Source organism: Nestor notabilis, unplaced genomic scaffold, assembly GCF_000696875.1.
Source record: "Nestor notabilis isolate BGI_N333 unplaced genomic scaffold, ASM69687v1 scaffold823, whole genome shotgun sequence".
In the NCBI taxonomy this organism is placed as follows: Eukaryota; Metazoa; Chordata; class Aves; order Psittaciformes; family Psittacidae; genus Nestor; species Nestor notabilis.
In genome coordinates, this window is record NW_009921281.1 from 14,637 (window position 1) to 41,419 (window position 26,783).

General features: G+C 39.0%; 1 protein-coding gene and 1 pseudogene across 1 annotated transcript; both read right to left on the reverse strand.

Annotated features, from left to right (window-relative positions):
- Window positions 1–3,126: 3,126 nt before the first annotated feature.
- On the reverse strand, window positions 3,127–8,479 carry LOC104403036 (annotated as a pseudogene).
- An 8,946-nt stretch (window positions 8,480–17,425) lies between these two features.
- Window positions 17,426–25,815, reverse strand: CD274 (CD274 molecule). The gene is made up of 7 exons (XM_010011068.1): window positions 25,761–25,815; window positions 24,742–25,095; window positions 24,015–24,296; window positions 22,644–22,754; window positions 19,582–19,632; window positions 18,449–18,514; window positions 17,426–17,448 (listed from the first exon to the last, which is right to left on the reverse strand). Exons 1-7 carry the CDS (start codon window positions 25,813–25,815, stop codon window positions 17,426–17,428), a joined length of 942 nt encoding a protein of 313 aa, XP_010009370.1.
- Window positions 25,816–26,783: the final 968 nt, after the last annotated feature.

Below are 26,783 nucleotides of genomic sequence, written 5' to 3' on the forward strand. Positions count from 1 at the left end.
ATAAATCCCCATGAGTTCACTGTTCGTCTTAAAGCTAAAGTGCTGTAACTTTCCTTTGGAGTCCCCAAAACCAGATACAAAGTGTAAATTATGGCATGTGAGATGAAGAGTTTTCAAGGACTCACACTTCCACTGTCTTTTGAGGCTTTGACAGGTGACAAGTAGAAAGCCTCAGTTTGAGAGTTAAAATCACCTCCTTAAAGAAAGAAAATGGAATTGTATTATTTTAAAAATAAATAGCCTGATTGTAAAGAGTGAAAGCCCTATTTTCATTTTATGCAAGCTTTTCTGGGCCATGCTGAAGTTACAGTAGCTCCTTAACACTGCCAGTAATTACAGATATGCTACTGCAATCTTTTCAGAGGGCAGAATTCTCTCTCTCTGTCCAATCTGTGGTCCAAATTCTGAGTTTTCTATTGCATCAAAGCTATTACTGACTATCAGCCATGTGAATGAGAAGAACAAAACTGAAATCTGGTTAGATAGCATCCACGGAAATGCTTGTAAGTAAAATCTGCGCATCTTAATAAACGTTTGCAGAACTGGAATTTCAGTGGTGAGGTCAAATGTCCTACCTCTCCAGCGCTGATACAACCTGAGCTGTAAGTTAAAATGATAACATGAACAATCCTTGTTCCTGTAACCAGGGCCATGTGGGTCATTTCCAAGGCTCTCTGGTAAAGTATCTGTGGCTTTTATGTTCAACTACATACTCATCATGGAAAAAAGGTTCTTTCCAGTGTTTCTTAAAAATATATGATGCTGAGAAATTGAAGTGTTTGTCATATGACTTACTACATGTTGCTTCTTTATGCAACATAAAGATGCAACAAGCGCTAAGTTCATTTTCGATCATTAAAATGAAGAAGTAAAACAAAACCACAAAAAGCAGTTACCTCTCATTTAATTTCTTCATTTCAGTAAGTGCACAGAGGAGGCTAGGGTCTACAAAGTGAAAAATTCTCCAGCAGGAGTACAAAAAGCCATGGGAAGCTACACTAAGCTCAGACATATAGCACTGGAATTATGTCCAGGCATGCACCAGCACTGTCGTTTAAATTACTGGTTGCTTTGGGCTTTTGTTTGTTTGCACATGGCATATTTCCACTGAAGTTTCACACCGTCATCTGAAAATAAGAAGGGAACTTTGATTGCAGCAAGGGCTGATTTCTGAAAGGTGAAAGTGTTTTTATGAAAGTGCCATTTTGACTGTAGCATCTTCTGATAGCAGTGGATGGGACAGCTACACGTAAGAAGCAAACTCTACAATCTGAGATGCAATGGGAATCAGTGAATTCATGCACTCTCCATCCAATCCCTAGTTTTCATTTCACCCATGGAAGTTATGTTTTAAGCTGGCTACTTCTTGGTGTATTTTTTTTTTTTTAACAGAGAGAAACACAGGTGGATTCTCAAGTAAATCCTGTCCTTAGAAAAGCCCAAAGCTGCTTATGTGTCCAGAAAATGCTATGTATTTTTTCTTTAGGCTGCTCAGTCAGCTACATCACAGTTTTGCTCCAGTTTTGCTCACTGGGAGAGAATCTTTCATATTCCTGAAGCACATCAGGCAGCCTCAGGGCTGGCCTCAATACACTGTGTAAGGGTCTGCCTGACAGCTGAACATAATACCAGTGTACCTAACACTGGCCTCAGCCTCTCTCTTGACAATACATTAACCTATCAAACTTTAGGTAACAAAACTGGTTTATATAAGTAGGTGTTTTAGGAGCTTTCTTATCATATTGCATTATAGTTCTCTGTGGTGTTTTCTTTTTCTCAATTCAGTTTTAGAACAGGACAGTTTTATGTATCTGATGCATGTCTAGGCATTATCTTCCCTCTGCAATGTAAAAATTCCTGGATGTCTAGGAATGTGACATACTCATAAGATGAGAAGTGCCCCAGTGGATGATACAATATTGTAGGTTAATGAGGTGTCATTTTATTTGTTGTTAAAACCTGTGGACTGAGCCAAAAGTACAACAGACTATTGCCACAGAAACAACCAGCTTTCTGTGTGTATCCTACTCAGCCGAGGCTACTAGAACTGCAGTTAGTATACAGAGGTGTACACTAAGCTATATATGCAAGCTATCTCTATCTTAGTGAAAAGGAACAAACATTTACAGATTTTTACATCACCTGTAAGAAAATCCTAACATTAGATACTGCATTTTTAGAAAAATGAAGAAAATTCATATTTAAATTCAAAACTAGCCTCTGTTGTGATGTGACATTATTTAACTTGCCATCTACAGATTTATAAAGATTTTAGCTATAAGAAAGAAAAAGCTGTAAGTATAAATATAGAAAACCCTATGACTTACTGTTCTCATCTTTCACGTTAGTGTTCAGTTTTCTTTTCCCATTCTGTTAAAAGTAAATATGTACAAATTGAGCTTAAACATTTCTAGATTTGAAAGAAAAAACTTAGATCAAAATGAGCTTTGAGCACATGTAAGTCTATTATTAACTCATACCAGCTTCTCTACACTTCTTTTCTTTTACAGATTTTGAATCAAATTCTGAAGTCATTAAGAGCAGAGACAGAGACTTTCATTTTCATTTCATTTAATGACAATAAATACATTTGTCTGAGTTTATTGAAGCCTATTCATACGTAAGAAAAGACTAGAATAATAGCCTCTTTCCTTTATTACTTTTCCACTAATGCACTTGCAAACAAGGAAAGAAACACTTTGTAACAGCCCAGTACAGCATACCATTTTAGTTACACAGCCTTAATGGAGATCAAAAATAAAAGTTCTCTGTCATATGCTGTAGCTACAATGTCCTTGTAGCCATGAAGAAAACCACCATTCAAACTATGTTTCTTCAGCCCTCCTTACTCAAGCCAAAGATTGTTTGTGTTCTTTACAGAAGAGTAGCTGGTCAGATAAAAAAAGTGTATCTTCCCATATACCTTATCTTAAAGAAGTAACCAGATGAGGAAAATAAAACCCAGCTCAAATGACTGAAGACGTCATTTTAGACCAGAGCGCATTTAGAAATAAAGTATGACCCAAGTCACACAAGTGTGCCTAGATTTACAAAAATTTCCAAAAGGTTGTTCACAGGAAAAATAAAGAATAAGTGAAAAGATCCACTATGTGAAATAAAATGTACCTTTTTGGGGTTTACTATTCTTGAATGATTTTCTCTTTTGAAATATTATTAGTGCAGAGGGAAAGACAGCTATCATCACACACGTGGGAATGATAAGTAAGATCAGGGATTTTTGTCAGCTATATTGTGGACTCACTAAAGCTGTCAGAAACATGACAAGAATGTAAATTTGTAACTTACAAAACAGGCATCATTTATGTTCTCATTCTGCAGAGTGTTGCTCTGACTGAATAAAAGATTCTTAAGATTTATCAGCATAATGTTTTACACTCATTTTATGAATACTTTATTCTGCAATATTACTGTAAGAAACTTTACAAAAAGTGAGTCAAATCTCACATTCAGATGGCATTTGAGTGAACACTAGTGCAATTTATCTGTATCCCATTAGAAGAACAATTAACTATAAGTCTAGATAAGGGAAGACACCTGTGCAGATTAAAGCATTTCCTCTGTATTGGCAGCCAAATAATGGAGCTACAGTAAAATTTAAATATACAGAAAAATTATAGACTAGCTTGTTAGAGTGCAAGCTAGCTGAGGCTTCAAAGGCGTAAATAATACTGACTGGCTTCTTCTTCAGGGCATCAATAATACATTGCTTTCTAGAACTGAATTCCAGGGATGGGTCATAGGACATGATGTACATTCAAACACTGTCTCGTATGAGTTCAAGGTGATACGAACTCAAAGTGGAAATGTGAGATGAAGTTTCTCCGTTCAGTTCTTTATTCTAGAACATGCAGCTGTAGTTCTCACTCATATTTGGTGTGAATGTCAGGGTGCTGGTGAGATCATAGAGGCTGTCTGCAGTCAGCGTATAAGTGGTATTTTGCGGAAACACTGAGATTGAAGTTCTCATTTTGCCAGAAAACATCTGCCAGAGGAAAGGCTTCTGATATAAACAGACTTGTCTTCATCAGGTTTTCTCATTACTTGAGTGTTCATTCTCTTGTAGGATGGCCGCATATGAAGAAGTGATAGCCTGGGAGAGTTGGACATGTTCAGCCTGGAGGAGACCAGGGAGACCTTAGAGCAGCTTCCAGTGCCTAAAGGGGACCTATACAAAGTCTGGAGAGGGACTTCTTACAAGGGCCTGTAGTGACAGGACAAGGAGGAATGGATTTAAACTTAAAGAAGGTAGATTTAGATTAGATATTATGAAGAAATTCTTCACCATGAGGGTGGTGAGGCACTGGCACAGGTTGCCCAGAGAACCTGTGGATGCCCCATCCCTGGCAGTGTTCAAGGCCAGGTTGGACGGGGCTTTGAGCAACCTGGTCTAGTGGAAGGTATCCCTGCCCATGGCAGGGGGGTTGAATCTTCAAGGTCCTTTCCAACCTGAACCATTCTACAATGATTCTAGGAAGTTGAGTGAGATTACTTTGTACAACGATAGTCACTTTCCCACTTCACTTTCCCTCCTTCCCTTTAGTTCCATATATTGTCTGTGACTGTATCTGAGATACACTTACTTGAAAGGATGAAGGATGTTTTGTAGAACAATTTGTTACTCATTATTCAATCCCTCTCATGCCTACAGTGACAGAACTTACACTTTATGCAGGGCAGCAGGTGGCACTGAATGTATTATTTATCAATACAGAGAAAACAAGTGAAGTCTCATGGGACTCTATTTTCACTTTTTGAATATGCTATTTCAAGTACAAGGCTGGTTTTGATGCTTTTTTTACCATAGCTTATAAACAAGTGTGATATTTTAATCATATTAGAACAAAATGAACTTAGAATTTCTGTGAGGACAGTTCAGATGAACCACTGTGGGTCTTAAAAATGGCTGGATCCATTTTTGCATTTAACAAAGGTCGTTATTTAAGTGCCTGGGTAGGAAATGAGTGCCACCTTATATCACACGGACATACTGCAGTTAATGAGAAACACTACTGCTGCATCATGCTCTTCAGAAATGTAGGCCTTTATTAATAATATCCATTTTGCTTCAATGAATACAGAAAATCACATGTCCTTGCTCTGGGACTGCAGTTACTTGGGGAATTCCCAAGGGCTTGGGTAGCTGCAGCAGGGCTTGTCAGTAAATTAATGCATCTCTGAGAAAACTTTGGGAAGGGCCGGGGTGGCCCAGGAGGGTAGGGGGTCTGATGAGAAGCGGGGTGGAGGCACGGGAGAAGAGGGTCTGGGAAGAAGGGGCAGGGATGAAGTTACTCTTCCTCTCTGCCACAGGCTGCTTCCAGAGACGCTCAGCTCACTGTTTGATGAAAGCTAGCCCAACACTAAGACAACTGCTTTCATTTACATGGGGGCTGAGCACAGGCTTTTGGTGAGATAATTAGCAACAAATTCCTCCAAATTAATCAATTTCTACAAGCTTGCAGGATTTTAGTAGAGACATCTCAATTAATATGTATTTGCATTCGATTCAGCCACTAACCTTTAACTTTCAAAGTAATGCACCTGTAGTCCACACCCTGGCAGTCAGTGAGAGAAAGGTATGATCCCACACCTGTGATCTTCACACTGGTGATCTGAAGGATAGCTCATCTCAGTTTCAGTTCACAGTGCAGAAGTGCTGCTCTTCCTATGTAATCATGATGCTGGGATGGAGGGAATGCTTTTCCATTGCCGAGTGTGTACACCTCTTTTAATTTTGACTGGACGTGCCTTTTTTGCTCCCGACAAAAGTCCTAGGTTTAACAAGCCATTCACAGGGAATCTGCATTCCATGGTCACGTTGCTCCCATACTTTACAACATATAGCTGTTAAAGAACTTCAACTGTAAATAAAGCTATAGCAGGAAAAGAAAACAATTTCATTTGTTGTATTAAAATATGTTCTGATTTTCTTTGAATTTGGGCAAAAAAGGTGCCATGTAGCCAGGTGTATGATTCTAGCTTGACTAAAAATTTTAAGCATTTTTGGCTCCTACTCACACTAACATGTTTACCACATCAGTAGTAATCATCTATATTCTATGTTGATTACAGAATCTGAAAGACAAGGTCAAAATGAGAAAGGATCTTTTTCACATTTTAGAAATAACTTAAGGCTGAACCAGTGATTACACAGGCAGCACTTCTGTGAAACTATGATTGTATCTTATACATGTCTTAAAATTCCAGTAAAAGCAACTGTTAATTGTGGAAATAGTAAATCTAATTTCTTATGCTTCACAAAGAGAAAATCCAGTATAACTCCTGTGAACAAAGCTGCATTAGATAAGCACATGTAACTTGAAAGAATTGCTGTGTGGCAGTTATAGTCTTCCTGAAGCTTGGTACCATTGAGTATCATTTGATCCCTGAAGCCTGGGACCATGTGAGTATCATTGATCCCATGCATCTGCTCAGATACATGCAACAGTATTATAGAAAGTATATAAAAATAATCTTCTTAGCCATTCACCAAATCTGAAATTCATATTGTTATGAATAGTTTACCGTTTTAGTGTGCTTGATCAAGCAGAATTAGTTATGGTACATCATTCAGTATACCTTGTAACTACTTTCTATACTGGATGTACCATACATTAGTAGATTTAATTCAGAAAAACTTGGAAGTGTTGATAGCGACATTTAAAAAAGAAGTTTATACAGCTGTTTATGCATTCCTTATATTTCATATGCTTGTGAAATACTTGCAGGGAAAGCTTCAATTCCTTTTAGCAATGCTTGTTTATTCACTTTAATACAACCATAATGGGGGCAAAAATAATATGAAAAATGCCAAGCTCCTCTTATGACCTTTAGCCAAAGTTTAGGTTTTAGCCAAGCTGCTCCTACTGCAGGCTTGCACAGGAGAATACATATGGGTTTACTTCACTCTGCCTCACACTGAATTTATCCTTCTTTACAACTGGCTTAGGCTGCTTTGTCATCCTCCCTCTCGCAGTGATGCCTGCTAAGGCTGGACACCCCAGCTGCCAACACACTACGCTTTAAAGAAATGGAAAGTGATGGACACCTGTCCTGTGTTCAATTAGTACACATAGCCTTCTGTAAGATGTTGCTAAGCAGAGGCTCCAGACATCACTGGTTGTTCATGCAAGTGTCACTGGAGGTGCTGAAGCCCATGTACTGAGGGTGTAGTGATATTTGCTGCATTGTTTCTGCTGGTGGAATTAAAAGGCAGTTTCTCTCTCACCTGAAACCATGGAGAGTTGTGTTTTAAGAAGCATCACTGTGAGGATGTGAAATGTTTGCTCAGGTGGATCTGAAACACAAGTAGGATTGCATCAGAACTTCCAACAGCTGCCTTCTTCTGCTGAGGTGGACTAGGGCTATGCTAGCCTTCAAAGCCCATCACAGCTGAAAACCATCAAAAATAAGAACAAATGCTAGACTACCACTAGAAACAAGGAAAATCCCAATTAAAACAACCTATGCACACACATGGAATATGAACCACTGGCCTGTGTCAAGGAAGAGAGACAAAACATTTCCAGAACTCATCCTTGAGGAGGCTTTCAGGATCTATAGCTTGCAGGCAGTCTTAAATAGTCTGACAGGACAGAGCTTTTACAACAACTTCACACTGAAACTGTACCCGCGAATAATAAAATCAATTGCAGATGGCATCTTGCATGCAGGAGATCTTCATAAACATGCACGAGCAGACTTTTTTAACTGCCTGCACTAACACCTAATCTAGTTCGTGATATCGTTAACCCTGATTTTGTTTCAACCCTGTTTTGCATACTTTTTTGAGGTTACTTACTATCTGAGTTCTTTAACCTCAAGATCAGCAGGTACCTGGAACTCAGTGTGAGGTACTGGAAATCTCAGGATGGGTAAATCAAAGTTTGCTTCAGAACGGGTTATATGGGGATATGAAGACTTACTGCTGCTAACTCTTTCACTTTGCATGAGACAGTGCCTGACATGTACAGAGAACCTTGTATTACTGACAGTAACCCAGCAGCCCTGAAAAAGTGCAAGAGAAATGCCAGTTTCAGAGTGAGTATCTTCCTGTTCCAGTAACTAGCAGACTATTGTTTGGACTTCTGTATACAGATCATAACCAAAAATTTAAAAAAAAAAAAACAAAAAAACAAAAAAAAACAAAACCCAAAACCCAAACAAACAAAAAAAAAAACCCCAACAAAAAACAAACAAACAAAAAAACCCCACCAGAACCAAAAACACAACACCACCACAAAAAAATCCTGACAAAAATATGTGATAACAGAAAAAAGGAATAATTACTTCAAAGAAAGCATGCTAACATATAATCTGAAAAATTAGTGAAGTAGATCCAGAAATAAACATAAGGAAGTAAAGAAGAGAAGGAGCAATTTTAGACTTCCCCAGAGCTAGGCCTACTGAAGAGGGTTTTTAATTTTACTTCCCCATTCACTTGCAGCTCAGCTTGACACATTCTGGCTCTATTTTCACAGGTGCTGCATTTCTCTGACTTCTTCCACCTTTGGGCTCTCAGTACCTCAAAAAACCAGGTGCAAGCTTTAGCAAAGTTAGCAGTCAGAGGATTTTTCATGGAAATTTAGACCTTAACCTTTAATGTCGCAGCTAAAGATGACCTTTACAACACCATAAAGGTGGATATGCAAACTACAGTAAGCAGACTTATTACACATAAATGAAATATAATTACCTTTATCAGAGGACTGAGTTACCGCTTCTTAATGGGTGACAAATTGCAATTATTTTAGCTGTATGAGAAAGCAGCTAATAAACAATATCAGCATCAGTATCTCCATTTCCTGGATGCAGAAACAAAAATCCAGCACTGCCCTGACAGCTGGATTAAATTTCACTCATTATAGAGCCATCACAGTGTTTCACAATTCATACTATAAAGAAATTTACCGTCCCCAATCTCCTGCCATGCTCACTTCTCCACACAGCCTACCTAGAAGCAGGTGTACATAGAGGAGAGAACTGAACAGAGAATGGAACAGTATCTCACTTTAACATTTAGACGTCTGGATCAGCCTCGTGGAACATTTGAGGTGATCTGCTCTCTTTTTTTAGCTCAGAGTACATCTTGCATAATGTAGGGTATGGGGCTTTTTAAAATACACATATTAGAGTAAACGGATAGACCAAAAAGAAGGGGAAGCATAATCAAAGCCCCCCAGATAGCAGTCATAATTATTAAATATCAAATAAGAGTAAATCTTGCCTGACCAGATGGTTTAGTGTGAGAAGAGCATTACACATACCATAAATAAATAGAAAAACCCACACAGAGAAACATTTTTGCTTGTGATGCTGAATGCTGAGTCACGGAATGCTTGTGGGGATCAGCAAGCATCTGAATCAGAATGATCAAGGATCTATCTGCAAGGATCTGTATTAGGAACCATCCTTCTTTATTTCCAGGATCTTACTAGTGGACTTGTTGTGCAACCTGGGTGCTATCTACCCATGCAACTTAGTCATTTGGCTCTGACAATGAGGAACAAGCATGACATTTCAACAGCAATTCAGATCCTGTCAGTAAATGAATTTCCCAGGCCAACCTGCAGGAAAAAAAAGCAAGTTTTTACGCAGCACTGTGTGATTATGAAAATGAAGCTGAGCAAACCTTTGAGGGTTGAGGTAGTGAAAACCATAGGATCAGACATTTAAAAACCATCATAGCTTTTTATGAGTTATAATAGTTCCAATGAGGATGTAGGGCCCAAGACTGAAAATCTGAATGGGAACAATGAAAACAAAGGCATGACAATATGAATGGAAAAAGAGAGGAATATAATTTTCTCTTTTTATAGAGATTTTTTACTGAAAGTACTAAATTGATACCCATACTTGACCTTATCCGGCCCTAAAGGAACATATTCTGATAAGGTTTCTTAGTGAATGCTGAGTAAAATCCAGAGGGCAATGATAATAAATTGCTACAATTCCTTCAAAGGTCAAAACAGTACTATGTAGTTTTCCTCCCTTTGATTCAATTGATCACACCTATGACTTCAGCCCTGGCCCAGCTCACATACCCACACTCATCTTCAAAAAAACAGAAAAGTAATTTTTGGCCAGTGGAATAACCGGTTCACATGAAATCTCAAGTGGTTGCCCAGAATTCCCCTGCTAAGGATTGAGAAGGATATATTTTGCTCCCTTAGAAAATTTAGACTTGGCATTCACTTTCCAAATGGCACAAGCTGTATGCTCCAGGCCACAACACTGTTTTCAGCATATTATTAAGTTTTCAATATGAAGTATAGACTTCATTCAGGTCTACAGACAGAAATGAAGAGGTGCTTGTCTTAGTGGAGCTGTGTGTTATCAGGATGCTCTATGGAGGCAAAAGTAATGGCAAAGGGGGAACATCAAACTCTCCTATACGCTTAAACCATGGAGCTTTTGAGCAAAAACTGGGATACTTCTTTTAAGTAGCTGTGCTCTGTATAGATCTCTTTCACATGTGTTTATTTTTACGGCTGCTGGATCTTATTTTTGGGAAATGCCAGTGTTGTGAACCACAGTGAGTTGATGAGGTAGGTTGGGACCAACCTGGTCAGAAGTGTTAGGACCAATTTGACTTTGGATAGTGACAACTACCACATTGTTGTCACTGTCGAAGAGTTTGCAAAAAACTTTGTAAGCAAAGGAATATGGAAATCATAGAATGTTTTACAATCTACTCCTTGGTAATGGAGATTGAAACTGAGTCTGAAAAATGTGAATTGTGAATTCAATTCTGTTCCTTTCATCCATGTGTCTGAAAGATCATAGTGCTTTTCTTAAATAAAAGAAGCAACTTAGTATAAGTGCTTAGCACAAAACCCTCTGGCACCACCTTTGGTTAGTAGCCTTGCTATAATTGCCCTGCTTATTGCAGGGGACTTGGACTAGATAACCTTTAAAGGTTCCTTCCAACCCCATTCTATGACTGCTGCCAACAAAGTATAACAAAGGATCCTGTGCCTGATGAATCTTCTTTATGCTGTCCACTAAATGAACACAACCAGACTCCAGGGACTAATACTCTTAACAAGTCATTCATAACCCTTTCCTGGAAACATTGTTTCATCTTTTAACAGATTTGTATTCCAGTTACTGGATGATTAAGAACAGTAAGCACAATAGCATTTACTTCTATACAAATTACTATTTGCCTCTGTACAAACGCCCGTAGTACAGGGGACAAACAAGAGGAATTACAGATGTGTGCACAGCTACAGGGATACGATATCATTGCTATCACAGAAACATGGTGGGATGGCTCCTATGACTGGAGTGCTGGAATGGACGGTTACTGGCTCTTTAGGAAAGACAGGCCTGGCAGACGGGGAGGGGGAGTTGCTATTTATGTCAGTGATAGGCTGGAGAGTATGGAACTCTGTCTGGGGATAGGTGAGGAGTCAACAGAGAGCTTGTGGATCAGGGTCAAAGGGAGAACAGCGATGGGGGACATTATTGTGGGGATCTGTTACAGACCGCCTGACCAGGAGGAATCTGTTGATGAAGCGCTCTACAGACAGGTAGGAGCAGCCTCACGTTCACAGGCTCTTGTCCTCATGGGGGACTTCAACCATCCTGATATCTGTTGGAGGGACAGGACAGCCTGGCACAAGCAATCCAGGAGGTTCCTCAATTGTGTGGAAGACAACTTCCACTTGCAAGTAATAGAGGAGCCAACAAGGAGAGGTGCCATGCTTGACCTCGTGCTCACCAACAGGGAGGGGCTGGTTGGGAATGTGGCGCTCTAGGGCAGCCTTGTCTGTAGCGACCATGAGATGGTTGAGTTTGAGATCCTCAGGACAGTGAGAAGAGCATGCAGCAAGCTCACTGCCCTGGACTTGAAGAGAGCAGACTTTGGCCTCTTCAGGAACCTACTCAGTAAGGTTCCACGGGATATAGTCCTAGAGGGCAGGTGGGGCCAAGGTTGATATGGTTAGGGTTGATATTCAAGGGTCACCTGCTACATGCTCAGGAGTGTTGCATCCCAAAAAGGAAATGGGGCAAGAAAGCCAGGAGGCCTCCATGGATGGATAAGGAGCTGCTGAGGAAACTTAGAGGCAAAAAGGAAGCTTATAGAAGGTGGAAGCGAGGACAAGCGGCCTGGGGAGAATGCAGGAACGTTGTCTGAAAAGCCAGAGACCAGGCCAGGAAAGCTAAGGCCCAGTTAGAACTGAGTCTGGACAGGGATGTGAAAGATAACAGGAAGGGCTTCTATAGGTATGTCACTAACAAAAGACAGAACAGGGATAATATCTAGTCTGTCTAGAAGGAAATGGGAGAACTGGCTACCCTGGGTTTGGAGAAGGCTGAGGTTCTTAATGACTTCTTTGCCTCTGTCTTCACTACCAAATGCTCAGAACACACCACCCAAGCCTTGGAAGGCCAATGCATAGACTGTGAGAATGAAGACCTTAGGCCCACTGTAGGAGAAGATCAGGTTCGAGACCACCTTAAGAACCTGAACGATCAGGTTCTGAACGATCAGGAGCTGGCAAATGCTGGTCGGCCACTGTCCATCATATTTGAGAAATCATGGCAGTCAGGTGAAGTTCTCAACGACTGGAAAAGCGAAATATAACCCCCGTTTTCAAGAAGAGGAAGGTGGAAGACTCGGGGAACTACAGACCAGTCAGTCTCACCTCTGTGCCCAGCAAAATCTTGGAGCAGATTCTTCTGGAAAGAATGCTGAGGCACATGAAATACAGTGAGGTGGCTGGTGACAGCCAACATGGCTTCACTGAGGGGAAATCCTGCCTGACCAATTTGGTGGCCTTTTATGATGGGGCTACAGGACTGATGGACAGCAGCAGAGCAGTTGACGTCATCCACCTGGACTTGTGCAAAGCATTCGACACTGTCCCACACAACATCCTTGTGTCTAAACTGGAGATACACCAATTTGATGGATGGACCACTCAGTGGATAAAGAACTGGCTGGATGGCTTCACGCATATTAGCTATGCATGTGTATTAACATTTGTTTGAAGTCTGTTCCTCAGGCCTCTCTCAGTATGTTCTGTGGATGTAGTCTTCTGCCCTCATTCCTCCCCAACCACCTCACTCACGCACCCTCTCACCTGCTGTTCCTTTTCTGCTGGTGCATCCTTACTGCAGTCGCTTGTTGTCCACCTCACTATGCAGTCCATCTGCTGCTAAGTCCATGGCTTTATAACTGATGTTCACATCACCTGTGACAGGCTATTTGCACCACTTCAGCTTGCTCTCTGTCTCACTTCGGCCTTAAGGTGAAGAAACATCATTTATCACTTCTTTGCTCACCCCTGCTGTGACTTTCCACTTCCCTGCATTGTTTGTCACCTGTTGTATCTTTTTCACTCCCTTTTTGTTTGTTCTTGTTCACCGTCAAATCCAATAATTTTATAATAATTTGAATATTTTTTTCCATAGATGTTAGGGTAAGATTGGGTTGAATTCTGTTATAGAAAATATTATTACATTTAAAATGCAACCGTGTATTCTACAGAACACATGCCTTTCAGCCCTTAGCAACAGCATTGAACAAAGCAAGCTAAGACGTTGGCTCGATACACTGCATATTTTCTTTCGTATCTCCAGCTTTTACAGAAAGAAAGATTTTTCAGAGAAGCACAAGAAACTCTCCTCTTCCTAGCCTGTGCTCCTCCTGGGAATGCAGAAGGTGAAAGTCCCCCAACCTGCTGTGCAATCAAAACAACCTACCATCTGCAGGTAGATAAGCAGGAACATAGAGATACAAATATATACAGATTTCTTTCTCTACACAACTCTTCTCTGAAATTCGGAATGAAAAATGTATGAACAGTAACATCCCAACGCATAAGCTTGGGATGCAATGCATAGGCTTTCTACCACCATTCCTCTCTATCTTTGCCTGTGACAGATCTAGTTGAAAGATAGTTTCAGTTTCTAAAACTCTTTATTCTTTGTTTATTTGTGAAGTTATACAGACCTGTGTTTCAGGATTTGGGACTTATCCAATTTCTGGTTCATAATCAGAGTCCATTCCTTACAAATCACTTAAAAATAAACTTAATTCAGGCAAATCTTAAGAATATAGGAAAAAAATCTGCAATCCGTCAGTCAGAAATACAGTAAATCTTGAATTGCATTTTAGCAGCATTATACTCACATCAGATCTTTATGTAGTCATCGGATGAATCAGGTTCATATAGCAGTTAAGATTTCAAAGTTTTACAAAGTAGCTCTATCCTATTTTCTTGACAGTAGAAAGTATGCAACTCATGATCAGTTTAAATCATAAACTGATAGCACAGCTTGTACGCTGACCTTTTCAGGCTTTATGTCACAAAACAACTGTCTTAAGAGGAAATCACCAAGTTACTCAGAAATTTTTGAGTGGTTCCAGTTTCATTTTGGTGTTCATGCTGAATGTACTCAGAGTTCAGGGCTCTGCATTGCTGAGAACGTGCATCCAAACAAGTTTATTCAAAGCATTCTGTAAAATATTTATTCTTTGAATTCAGCTGACAGAAGTCAATGATTTGGGTGACTGAACACTCAAAGGAGAGAAAAAAGCCCATATGGCCAGAGTTGAGCTTGTATATGATTCACAATTAAAATCAAGTTTGCCTGATACCCTAACACTTTCAGTAAAAGCAAAGAGGAAAACATGGCAGGAATCAATGATTCTATGATCAGTGCTCTTTTTGTAAGCATATGAGAATGTGGAAACTGAATCTTCCTGGGGTTCTTCTTCCTGACTGATGCTTATGCCTATGTTTCTCTTAACTCCATCTTCACCCTCTACCTGCCACTAACTCTCAAAGACCTTGTCTGCTTTCTGGCCTTCCACGCGAAGACAAATAGCCTATTCAGGGAAAAGTATCCATACAAACCCTTGCAATAAATAACATTTTTTAAAGGATTTGTTAATGGTAAAATAAAGAAAAAGGCAGAAAAATGTGAATTATGTGCAAGTCATGCAGATCCCATAGGTATTTTGAAGTGGGAAAGGCAGGAGATAACCCACTACCAGAGACATTGTAAAAGATGGATGTCCCAGATGGAGTCATGGTGACTCCCAGCAAATGCCTTTGCAGAATACTAGTGTCCTACCAAGGGAGATTCTCCACCTGCATAAAGTCCTGAGGGAAGCCTTGTTTTGTTGATTGTTATGTTCTTCTCTTCTGATTAGCCCTTTTTTTGCCTAACCCCATCCACGACTTTCTTATTTGTTTGTTGAGGACTCTCTACCTCCCCTGCACCTAGGTGTCTAGTTTCCCTGTATGTATTGAGACTTCTGGAAGGAAAATTAAAGAGTTCCTTGATCACTTACCACCTGAAAGAAAAAGTACCCCAAAGCTACTTCACAGTCACCATCACCATCTTCTAATCATTCTGAGCCAACTCTGGCTACAGTACGTTTTCTTCATATGCTCCATATGACGTGGATGCAGAAAGCTCAATGCAACCACCCAACAGCCAGTGACCTGCTTTGGGCATCTCATGAATCCTGACAGGTACCTGTCTGGGACAATACCCTAGACGGCAGGACCAGAGAAATATGGAGAAGGAAACGGAGAACTGGGGAGAAGGTGCTGCAAAACCAGAAGTCCCACTGTTAACATCCACAAAAGCAGGTATTCCACTGTTAACATCTCTGCCATTTTGCTGGTTAGCCCATGCTTGGATAATGCACCGCTGGTACATGTCAATCAAGAACACTGAAGTTACTCTTCCAGCCAAAAGGGAAAAGCATTCTGCATGCTTCTCTATGAAAAGCCCTGCAGATGAATAGCAAAGATTCTGTATTTCTTATTATTATTTTTTAATGTAATTTTATTTAGTAGTAGCATTCATCTTCTACAAAATTAAGTGCCACATTACAAAACAGTCCACCGAACTGGTTCGTAACTGCAATTTTCAAATAAATGAGTCCTGAACTCAAATACCAGTAAGCCAATTTAGTCTGTGCACATGAACCAGACTTTTCTGAGCACTTTCTGGCATCTAACAGTGCTTGGCCATTAAGAAGCAAAACGCATCTTGCTGAAGCAGTCTGTTCTAACTTCCTGCTGGATTTCATTTTCCAGATATCCAGAAACTCTTAAGTAGCATATAAAAATGGTTAACTGACAGAAAAAATCTTATTATAAGTATGGTGTTTAACTAAACTTTTTATGTTAGGATAGAAAGGATTTTCTTTTACCTAGTTCTCATTACCTAGCTATGTTATATTTTCAGTTAGGTGTGTATTCCCCCTCTGTCATAAGTGGAAAGCAACTGTGCAAAACAACTCATAGCACACATGTGCAATGATGCACGTGAGTAATTGTGTAAATCGCACATGGAGGAAGAGCATGTGAGCCTGTCTCCCTATATTCATAAAAATGAAGCCCAGAGATTTAGCTTATTCTAAAAGCCTAATTTGTAAAATTACTAAAATTAAATTAGACAAATTCTGGTTTGCATGTCAGAGAAATATAAAGTAGAGCTTTTTACATCATGTTATCCACCACACATCCTGCTTGTCTAATGAAGTAGCAAAATTTCAAGCTTCCTATCAACCTTTCAGGAATCCAAGCACTGGCATTTTGGATGGGAAGGCTCAGACACGGAATTTAAAAAAATATTTATATTACTTTATTTCATGACCTTACTTATCTGATATACCACACAGTCAATAGAAACTCACCTTTTCTCCTACTGGGAAAATATAAATGTAACAGTTCCTGCTGTCCAGTGGAGTTTGGTGAAGACATCAGCTTTTGTTCCATGAAACTAAGCATGCACTAGTAGCACTGCCTTGCAAAGGCTGATAATAATTAAAAGAAGCATACTTTTCACTTTTACTTTAATATGCAAATAGCTGTTGCAGATTCAAAGAGGAAGCAGAAAATGAAGAGGTTGTCCGGAAGGGGAATTATTTATGTGATGATACGAAATTACATTTGTGTATTGCTGAAAGTCAATGCTTTTTCTACAAATGGCCCTTAAATTTCCGAAGCCATTCTTGCACTCCAGGAATAAATAAAAATTGGCCATCACCTTCAGGAACACCCAGACTGTGGCCTCAAAAAGCATGTTGGGAAGCAGGGGGGAAGGAAGGAGAGAACCAAACCAAACCAAACATACCAAAAAAGACCAGAAGAAGACCTATTCAAGAACTAAATATTAAATTCATTATGGTCATAGACATAAAGTGCTTTACCTTAGAGATATTTTTAACTAAAAGTGCATAAATTTGAGAAAGCAGAAACTCCAAGGACTTTTTACATGACAATAATTGCAGTTTTTTCTGAGTTACAACAACAAAAAAGATTGCCATTACAGAATAAAACCAAAAAATGAATATCCCCCTTAATAGACAGAACACAGGACATCTGAGCTGTCAAATTTTCACCACAGAGGAAAAGATCTTCCCCTACTTTCTTTAGGTCTTCTCAATTTGCATATCTGTAAAGGAAGAATTATATGAAAAACAGCAAATTACAAACTGGTGAAATCACAGAACATTTCATGGCATTGGGACTCTTTCCTAGAGTTTGGAGGTACTAAAAATTTTTCCTTCATTGTCAAAATTAAAGATCTAAAATTAAATTAATTAAAAGGTCAAATAGAAAAAGAATATGATCATGAGAGTAAATAAAGGGCTAGTTCTAACACACTGGTGGAAAGCGCTCTCTAGGAAATAGAGTGAAATTGCTGTGGCTCAGGTCCCCTGTTGTTTAAAATCTTTTCAAGTTTTCCAGATAAATTCAGTGGTCTGTCTGTCTGTTGGTATCCCTAGCAGCATATCCCTGGGCCCTAAGTCTTTGACTTGGAGATCTATAGCTGCAGGACCAGCGGGCTTACATTTGTGTATGTTTACTACAGTAAAGTGTAGCAGGAAAGGATTCAGGATGTAATTAATCTAAGTGCTTTAGAAGTCAGCAAGAACATGAAAGAAAAACTTTAATAACTTCATCCTCATGTTCCATACCACAGTATGTTTCAGACATTTCTGAAATCTCTGACAGGTTAGGTCATTTTTCTCACTCATGCTCTGCTGAGACCGAATCTCATGGCTGAAACTTGCTTAAGTGGCCATGATGGGTTAAGTTCGCTCTCCCTATTGCCATCATCACTGCTTCAGTTGTGCTGGCACAAGTGTTCCTGTAGCAAAAACGTGAGCTAGAGAAAAGACTCATTTGGATTGTTATGTATCTCCACATCACATTTTCCTTCACATGGCTTTTCTTTTTAAAATTAGTTATTTCATGTAAGTCCCAATATACAATGAGTTATGATAGCGATTTTGTAAGACAGGGAATGAGAAGCTGTACTTCTCTTGAAGGCTCTATTTGTTGAAACAAGCTATTAAACAAACCAGCCATGAGTCAAGGCTCTGATGACCATGGATGATTTATGCTGTGTGCAATTTACTACTATTTTCCCTTTTATTATTTATACTTACATTTCAACTCTTTTTCTTCAAAAGAAGCATCTCTGTAGTCATGTGTATCCTCCTCTTTTGACAGCTCTTTAAACAAGAGACATACATACAGATAACAGTCAGATAGCTTAAAGTTTTCATGTGGTAATAAATTTTAGTTAAAAGCTGCTATCTCAGGCCATCCAGTAACTATATGACTTAAATACAGATCAGGAGAAGAGACTAACACTAGATGTTGTGTCCATTTTGGGCAAGTATTGTCAAGAGAGGTTTTCTTAGGAAAACCCCCAACTGCCAGTATGAGCTAACTTTCACACAGCAGTTTGAATTGAAGTGGTCTCCCAATAAAACCATAAAACAAATGTAAAACAAACAAACAAAGCAAACAAATAACCCCCCAAAAACAACCAACCAAACAAACAACACCCCCCAAAAAAACCCCAACAAAATAACCCCAAACAACCAACCAGCCAAGAGTCAACATTAGAGGAGCCTAAATGATTTTAGTTTTTTCTCTCCACCTGTAAATATTAACTCTCTGCACCCCTTCCTCCATTTCTTACTGTCCTGGCAGTAGCGACCATTCACTGAGCTTTGCTTTTAGCAAATCCATCAGTATCCAACATGAGGAAAAGTGAACTGTTAAGGAAGCTAAAGCTTCTTCCTGTGTTTGAACACAACCAAACCCTCTGTCCTCAGTGTTGTGACAAAGACCCCCAAATGCATACTATAATACATCGTGTGAAAACATAAGATGATGCCACTGTGACTCAAATTGCAGCATAGAGTCTGCACACCAGGATGTGCTGCCGTCCTGCAGTACACATTCTAGGTAGCATGTCCCATCCTATCACAGGCACATCCAAAACACAGCACACTACTCTGTCCTTTTCTTATGCATACCAGGACTGCATCTACTCCTGGAACAAGTATGCTTTTATTTCACATTTTCCTTTCAAGAGGTTAACATAGTAATGAAAAGCCATTCTTCAACTGTAATTTATAGTTGAGTTTATAGTTACAAATTAAAAGTAGAAAGCGAAGTAAAAGTTGAATGCAAATTGTGTTTGCTTGACACCATTTACACAATCAATTCTCAAGCAATTATTTCCACAAAAATCACAGTGAGCTGAACTTATGCCATATGAACATACCTGCTGTTGCTGACTTAGCCACAGGTGTTCTGTGGTCCTTATTTACTCTAGCTGAAAGAAAATAAGAATTATCAAAACGAAAACAAAATACTTATTTTTGATCTAATGGGGATTTAACCACACTGGTGGGAAGGGCACACTTATCTTAGCGTAATCACTGGTTCTCAAAACACTCAAGATTTTCAAAGACTAACATATATTCTCCAGTTCCCCCAGGTTTTCAGTTTCCTTTCCAATTTCCTTTCATTGTTCCTAAGTCAGAACTCCATTGATACACTAACATCGCTGGAAAATATTTGTTCAAATGGTTTTCCATGGTATGTATTCACCCAGAATTTGAACAGACTGGGCAAAAGGGAACAAGAATGGGATCACCTTCTCAGTGCTTTTTGAGGGAGGAAAAAGCCCTTATTTCAGGGAGGTTCTGTTCCTGAAGAATCACTTCTCCAGTCATATAGGATAGCTTGGGTTTTAAAACAAAAGCCTGTTGCTACTACTTTAGCTTCTGAATCAACTTGTCATTTGACACGCCCAGATATATAACATAATCATATTCATCATGGCATACATATACATGATCACATATATATACACACCAACAATAAATATTACTTAAGCAACACAGGAAACTTCTGACCCTCGCTGAAATCCCCAGTGGGAATCTTCTGAGAAGTCAAGGATTTTGCTGTCCTTTCTTTTTCACTTTCATGTTCTGCTCCTATTCCTACCATGATCTTAAAACAAGTATATTCTTATACATACAGGGTCATCTACTGGCCTTCTGCAGCCTGTTAATACCACCTGCAAGCCTGTTAAGCTTACAAGCACTTCTCCCAGGACACATTTCCACAGCACCAATACGGGAGATGAGTTTGTGACCAAAATACTGAATACCTATATTTAGTTCTATCTTATATTTATTTTATGGAAACTGAACATGAACACACTCAGTGTAGAGTTTTCTTATAGATGGTTTTGTGTAGTTTCCAGCCAGAAATTAGGGCTGTTTCTGACTTTCACTGTCAAACAGAGAGATGGCAGATAGGAAAATCAACAGTTGTGCTATGCCACCTCGGAAAGTGTACCTCTCGTAGTGTGGAAGCTTTTGAGATATCACTTGAAAAGACAGAACAACTACTTTCACACCAGTTACAGCTTAGTTTTATGCCTGCTATGCACTTTTACATCTCCTGTAAAATTCATGAATTTCAAGAAGAGCATTTAGTCAACTATCTTGTTCAGGTTTTTGGAGCATTTCTGGTAATAATTTACAGAGTCATGCCAGTTAGATATTATAATACTAAGTTACTGTACCAACTTCAATGCCTCTTGTACTTTTTCTCTGCAGATGACTTGACAAACAAAAATTCAAAAAGCTGCTCAGGCAAAAAGTAGCAGTTATGCATCATCTAAAAAAAAAATAAAAATCCAGGAATGCATTATACAGAGGAAAAGTTCTGGCCAAAACCAGAACCTTCAGCAAAACCACTTTCATTTTGACATCTTCAAATGAATCCTATGGATAATCTGAGATATGCATGTCTTTCTCATATCTGTTAAAATGAAGAGTGAAAAATACACCCAAATATAAAATCCTTAAACACATCAACAAAAAAACCCAAACAAACAAACAAAAAACAACCAAGCCAAACAAAAAAAATATTTATCAGTATTTATTTCAAGTTAAGTAACAAGTTTCAAAACCTTTTTCTTTAATTTGAAGGCAAATCATATTCCTTTCATGCTCAGATACCCTAAAAATTATTTCTTTAGGTTTTTTCTTTGGTTAGTTAGCAAGTGAAAATGAATTACCACTAATGCTTTAGCTCTTCAGCACACTGTGATACTGAAACTGTCCATTTCAAGTCAGAACTGAAAAAGCTCGATGCTTAACAAGGAAATTAATCAAGTGGTATGAAACCACAGTGGGAATATTCCCTGTAGTGAAAAAAAATTTTTCAGACTCAAAACCTTGAACATGCTGCTTCAGAAGTAGTCCACCTTTTTTATGGCATTTTAATGAAAATTAAGATACACATAGAATTTATAACGAATAGATCACTTTAAAAAAAGTGCACTCACAAATCAGTGAAATTTTTCAGAGAATGCAGGAAAAACAAACAAACAAACAAAACTAAACAAAACACCACCACCCCCCCCCCAAAAAACACTCCAGTGCCCTGTCTGCTCCATCAAAAGAAGTGTGACCAGCAGGTCAAAGGGGATGATTCCACACACACCCCCCGGCTCTAGTGAAGCCCCACCTGCAGCACTGCATGCAGTTCTGGGGTTCCTGACACAAGAGAGGTGTGGACTTGCTCAAGTGAGGCCAGAGGAGGCCATGAAGATGATTAGAGGGCTGGAGCACCTCTGCTATGGAGACAGGCTGAGAGAGTTGGGCTTGTTCAGCCTGGAGAAGAAAAGGCTCTGAGGAGACCTTAGAGCAGCTTCCAGTGCTTAAAGGGGGCCTAGGAGAAATCTGGAGAGGGCATGTTGCAGAGGGGAGATTTAGATTAGACATTAGGAAAACATTCTTCACTATGAGGGCAGTGAGACACTGGCACAGGTTGCCCAGAGAACCTGTGGATGCCCTGTTCCTGTCAGTGTTCAAAGCCAGGTTGGACGGGGCTTAGAGCAACGTAGTTTAGTGAAAGGTGTCCCTGCCCATGGCAGGAGGGTTGGAACTGGATGATCCTTAATGTTCCTTCAAATCCAAACCATTCTATGATTGTATGAAACTTCCATTTCCAGTATGTGCTGGATGTTTGAATAGATCAGACACTAACCTTATTACTCTGCATCATTACCCATAACAAAAATTAATAGAGATGCAAGGGTAAGTTGTTTGTGAGGAGCTGACAACCTGTTCCACTCTGTTAATTTGCTAGTATTTAATAAAGTAAGATAAAGAAACAGAAAATATGGTAAGAAAAAAGTCTAGTGGTTTCAGGATGAAGATCTAAGGAAGACTTTTATTATCCTATCCCACTTCTGCAAGGATGAATTCACAGAACAGACTGATAATAGCTGAGATAGATACACTAAATAAATAATTTGAATACCTTTCCTTATGCAGAGCATAAATAGAGGTACTGATCCAAAGAAAGCGGTCACAATGAGAAATGCCCCAACAAACCGTCTGCTTTCAGTCCACAGAGCAGCATCAGCTGAATCTTCAAGAAAAACAAGTGGGGAAGATATTACGTACTTGCATAAACTTCTCCCTTTTCCTTTCACTTTCACTGTATTATTTTTGCTAGGAGCAGATTAGACATGATAACAGCATTTTAGATTGTGTCTAAGGTGAGATGTGATGGTACACTTCATCATTTTTCATCCCAATCAAAATAAAACCAGAACATATTTATATTAATTTATTATTAATAATAATTAATTAATATTAATATTTGTTGCCTGCATTCCATGTGATAGTGCCTTTGATTCCCATCAAGAATCCTGTTTGTCACCAAGGTACAAAGTGTTACATCTACCTTAGTTTCCTGTCAGGACTGCAGGAAGGAGCTGAGAGAAAGAGAACAGAGAGTCTCTTTCATGTTGTAAAGCTCTGAATGGAAGGATAAGTGGTCTCCTTGAATCCCAGAGGCATTTCTTGTTAAAACTAAACTTGCCTGCTCACCACCTATTGAAAGGGTGACTTGGCTTTCTCACTCTCGCTACTAGTTTCCACCCCTTGCCAATCCCAGAAAGTGTGCTAGCACAGGCATCTTTAAAACTGCATGTGAACAAGACCGGGGAAACAAACTAACCAAGTTACAGTCAGATAAAAAGGAATACAGTTTTTCAGTTGGATCAGGTTTCCCGTCTGGTTGAAAGCTTGTGCAAACGTATCAGAGTACAATGCAGAAATTGAAAGAGTAACCAAAAGCAAGAGCAGTAGGGGTGGTGCCCAGTTAAAAAGTCTAATGAGAAATTGTATCGGTCATCTCCATTCATGCATCTTCCTTCAATCCAGACTTTATGAGGGAATAAAAAAAAAGGTCTGCGTAAAACTTGTGAAATGTAAATATGTTCAAAACAAAGGCTGTGGTGGCAGGAAAAGACCCTGTTGTTCAAATTCATTTGACAGTTATCAGCAAAACAGAACATTCTTGGAAGTTGTGTTCAATTTATATGGGAGGGTTTCAAGGCTCTAAGCTGTATTCTTTTCAAATAATAGACCTTTTTTAACACTCAGACTCAATTGTCACATAACTGTAGATCACGCAGAATTCCTATCCCTGAACTCTTTCCACACATGCATGATGAACATGTTATTATAGTGTAAGTGTACACTAGTAGCAAAACTTAATAACATAGCTATTTCTTTTTAGCCTTTTGAAAATTAGATAGGACAGAAAAAGAAACCATGTCTGATTTAACTGGGACAAAATGACATGAAGTGTATTACCCCAAATGAAATCTAGAAATGTTACCTGTTATGTGTAAAATGGCAGATGTATTTTCTTGCAGCTCTTTATTCCAGAATATACAGTAAAAAATCTCATCAATTCTACTTTTGATGGTAAGGGTGCTCGTCACACGATACAGCTGATCACTTCCAGTTTCATAACTCGTGTTTGCCTTATCTGTCAAATCTTCATATTCTCTGTTTTGCCATATCACTTCAGCTTGTGGGTGTCCTTCTGACTGACATGTCAGCTTCCATTCGTTGTGTCCTGTGCTCTCCACTCCTTGGGTTATAGTCCTATAGGGAGCTGTACAAGTGGAAGAAAATGATTACTTGTTTCTGTACATCAACTTGGATTTTGTAAATAATACTCAACAGGAAAAGTAAGTACCACTATTATGTGTCTCCATAGTAACTGGAGGTACAGGATATATTACAATTTTAATGCTGTTTAGAAAATTGTATCAGCTTTCTGGTCTTTATCCTGTCTAAATGGTTTTGCTAGACCTTTCCTTATATGTCATTATGAACAGAACACGGATTCAACCCAGACAGAAACACAAGCTATACAGAATATGGATTCAGCCCAGGTGAAACTACAAAGTTATACAGCTGCACAAGGGCTACAAGGTGGCTCCTGTCTCTGGAGAACTTTCTTTAAATACTAACCCAGGTTTGTCTTACTTCAGGGACTCCTCTGAAATCTTTAAACAGTATCAGTAGCATTGAACCTCCTGCAGTAGTGTACTCACCCTTAACTTTCAAATTGATTGTCTTGTAGTCGGCTCCCCCATAGCCAATAATGCACTGGTAAAACCCTGCATCTCTGAGCTTCACATCAGTGATCTGAAGGAGAGACTGTCCCAGTTTCAGATTCTCTTTCAACAATTTTATTCTTCCCTTAAAGTCACTGTGCTGATTTCTGAAGTCTTCCTCTCCTTTGAGAAGTACATAAACCTGCTTCTTTAACTCATCTTTCTTTTCCCAGCTGACACTTAAATCTCTAAACTTTAATTTCCCATTCACTGGAAATGTACATTCCATGGTCACATTGTTCCCATGTTCCACAATGTAGAGTGACTGGGGAGCTTCAACTGTGAATAAAGCTGAAAAACAAAATTCAGAAGAAAACACATTTTTCCAGTTACAGACCTAATCTTCTAAGTCATGTCTTTCTATATACATAGGATGTTTTAAGGGCCAAAAGTATCTGCCCTGTTCAGAAAAGTTAAACATTTTTGCATGCACTTGCCCAAGATTAGGACAAAATAGCTATCTTTACCTGCAGACACCAGCTTTGCACACACACACACTGGGATGTTGTATTAAAAATACGTGAATGTGTCTGCGCAGCCCCTGAGCTGTTTTCAGGGCACTGTAACAGGCAATTGTTAGTGCCTTAGATGGGAATGTTCTGATCATATAAATGTCAATTGCTTTTACACAGGATGTTGAAGCACACGCAACAACTCCTGGGTTTGACAGTGCCAATAAAACCTTCATGTAGTGTAAATGATACCTTGTCAGAAATAGTGCCTATGCTGAAGCACCAATCGGGATTTCAACCTGGCCCTGTATCAAAGCACATGTGTTAAGCACACATACCTAGTTTAATGTAAAAGCATGCTAAGACATTTTTATTTAAAACATTAAGGGGGAAAAAGAAATTTAGTACCTGAAGGAAAACTGAAGAATTAACATTTCTGTGCTTATATATGGAAAGGAAACATACCTAAAGAGTTCTACTGCTTCTTATGACTCAACTTCTTACCATTTAGGAAATGCCAGTAGAATAACAATATATACAAAAGCAAAAGCTTTTCCATGATGTAGATAGAACCTAAAATGATAAAATAATAGACAAATATAAATATCTGCTAATTTTCTAACTTGCACTGCAAAATACACTTTTTAGTCATTCCATACAAGGAACTGGACAGAAGGCACTGAATTCCAGCTGAAAACATGACAAAATTGCACCTTTAACTACAGCAGATGATCAGGCAGAAAGCTTCCTGCACGGGTACATGCAGGAAAAACCACTAATTTTATGTGCTTTAAACATTTGTCCTTGGTGGCAAAATACATGCTTTATCACTATCTGTCAGTTAGTAAATAAGTACTTGCAAATACCCAATTATTCCCCTAGTAGGAGGTATTGCTAGGAGGACAATAGAGGATTTTTCTGTACGCATTCAGTGAAAGAAATAGAACTTAAGTCTTCCCCAGCTGTTTGCCTCACTTTAACATCTTATCAATATGTTTCATAACTCCTGGTCCCACAGTACTTATCACAGGGCTCCTGAATTCATGTGTTGTGAACAGAATTCATGTGGTAATGAATCACTTAATGAGTATTTACACAATAACGCCTTTGTAAAACAGTCTAGTTTTACAGCCAGCTTAGAAACAGAACCTCTTTTCTTGAACTCCTGCTGCTTTACCCCTGAACACGTTTCAATTTTCTGTCAGAAGTTTTCCCCCTCTTTATTGACACATTATTTTATACTCCTACACAACACTCTAACATTGTAAACCACTGACTAATGTCAATTCATACAGTTAACCTTCACATGCCCATTGCACTTGCTAAGTGTGTATTCAAAGTCAGAGCAATACTAGTATCAAACACTGCCATCATTTTTCGAATTGCTATCAAGAAAAATTCAAACTCACTGTAATGGAAGTCTTCCGTGGCAGGCACCTGTAGAACTTTATCTACATGAAGTCCTCATTTTGGGTACCCACACAGCCACAGCAATAAGGAAACATTGCCTTCAACTGTTTTCTAGTC

What these genes read in the sequence shown, in the direction of transcription:
- CD274 (XM_010011068.1), bottom strand. Translation starts at nt 25,815, where the DNA reads ATGGAAAAGCTTTTGCTTTTGTATATATTGTTATTCTACTGGCATTTC. An exon ending in TGCCATTTTACACATAACAG is followed by an intron (nt 22,755 to 24,014) that starts GTAACATTTCTA and finishes TTTTTCTTGAAG; the next exon opens with ATTCAGCTGATGCTGCTCTG. An exon ending in TATGCTCTGCATAAGGAAAG is followed by an intron (nt 19,633 to 22,643) that starts GTATTCAAATTA and finishes ATTTTCTTTCAG; the next exon opens with CTAGAGTAAATAAGGACCAC.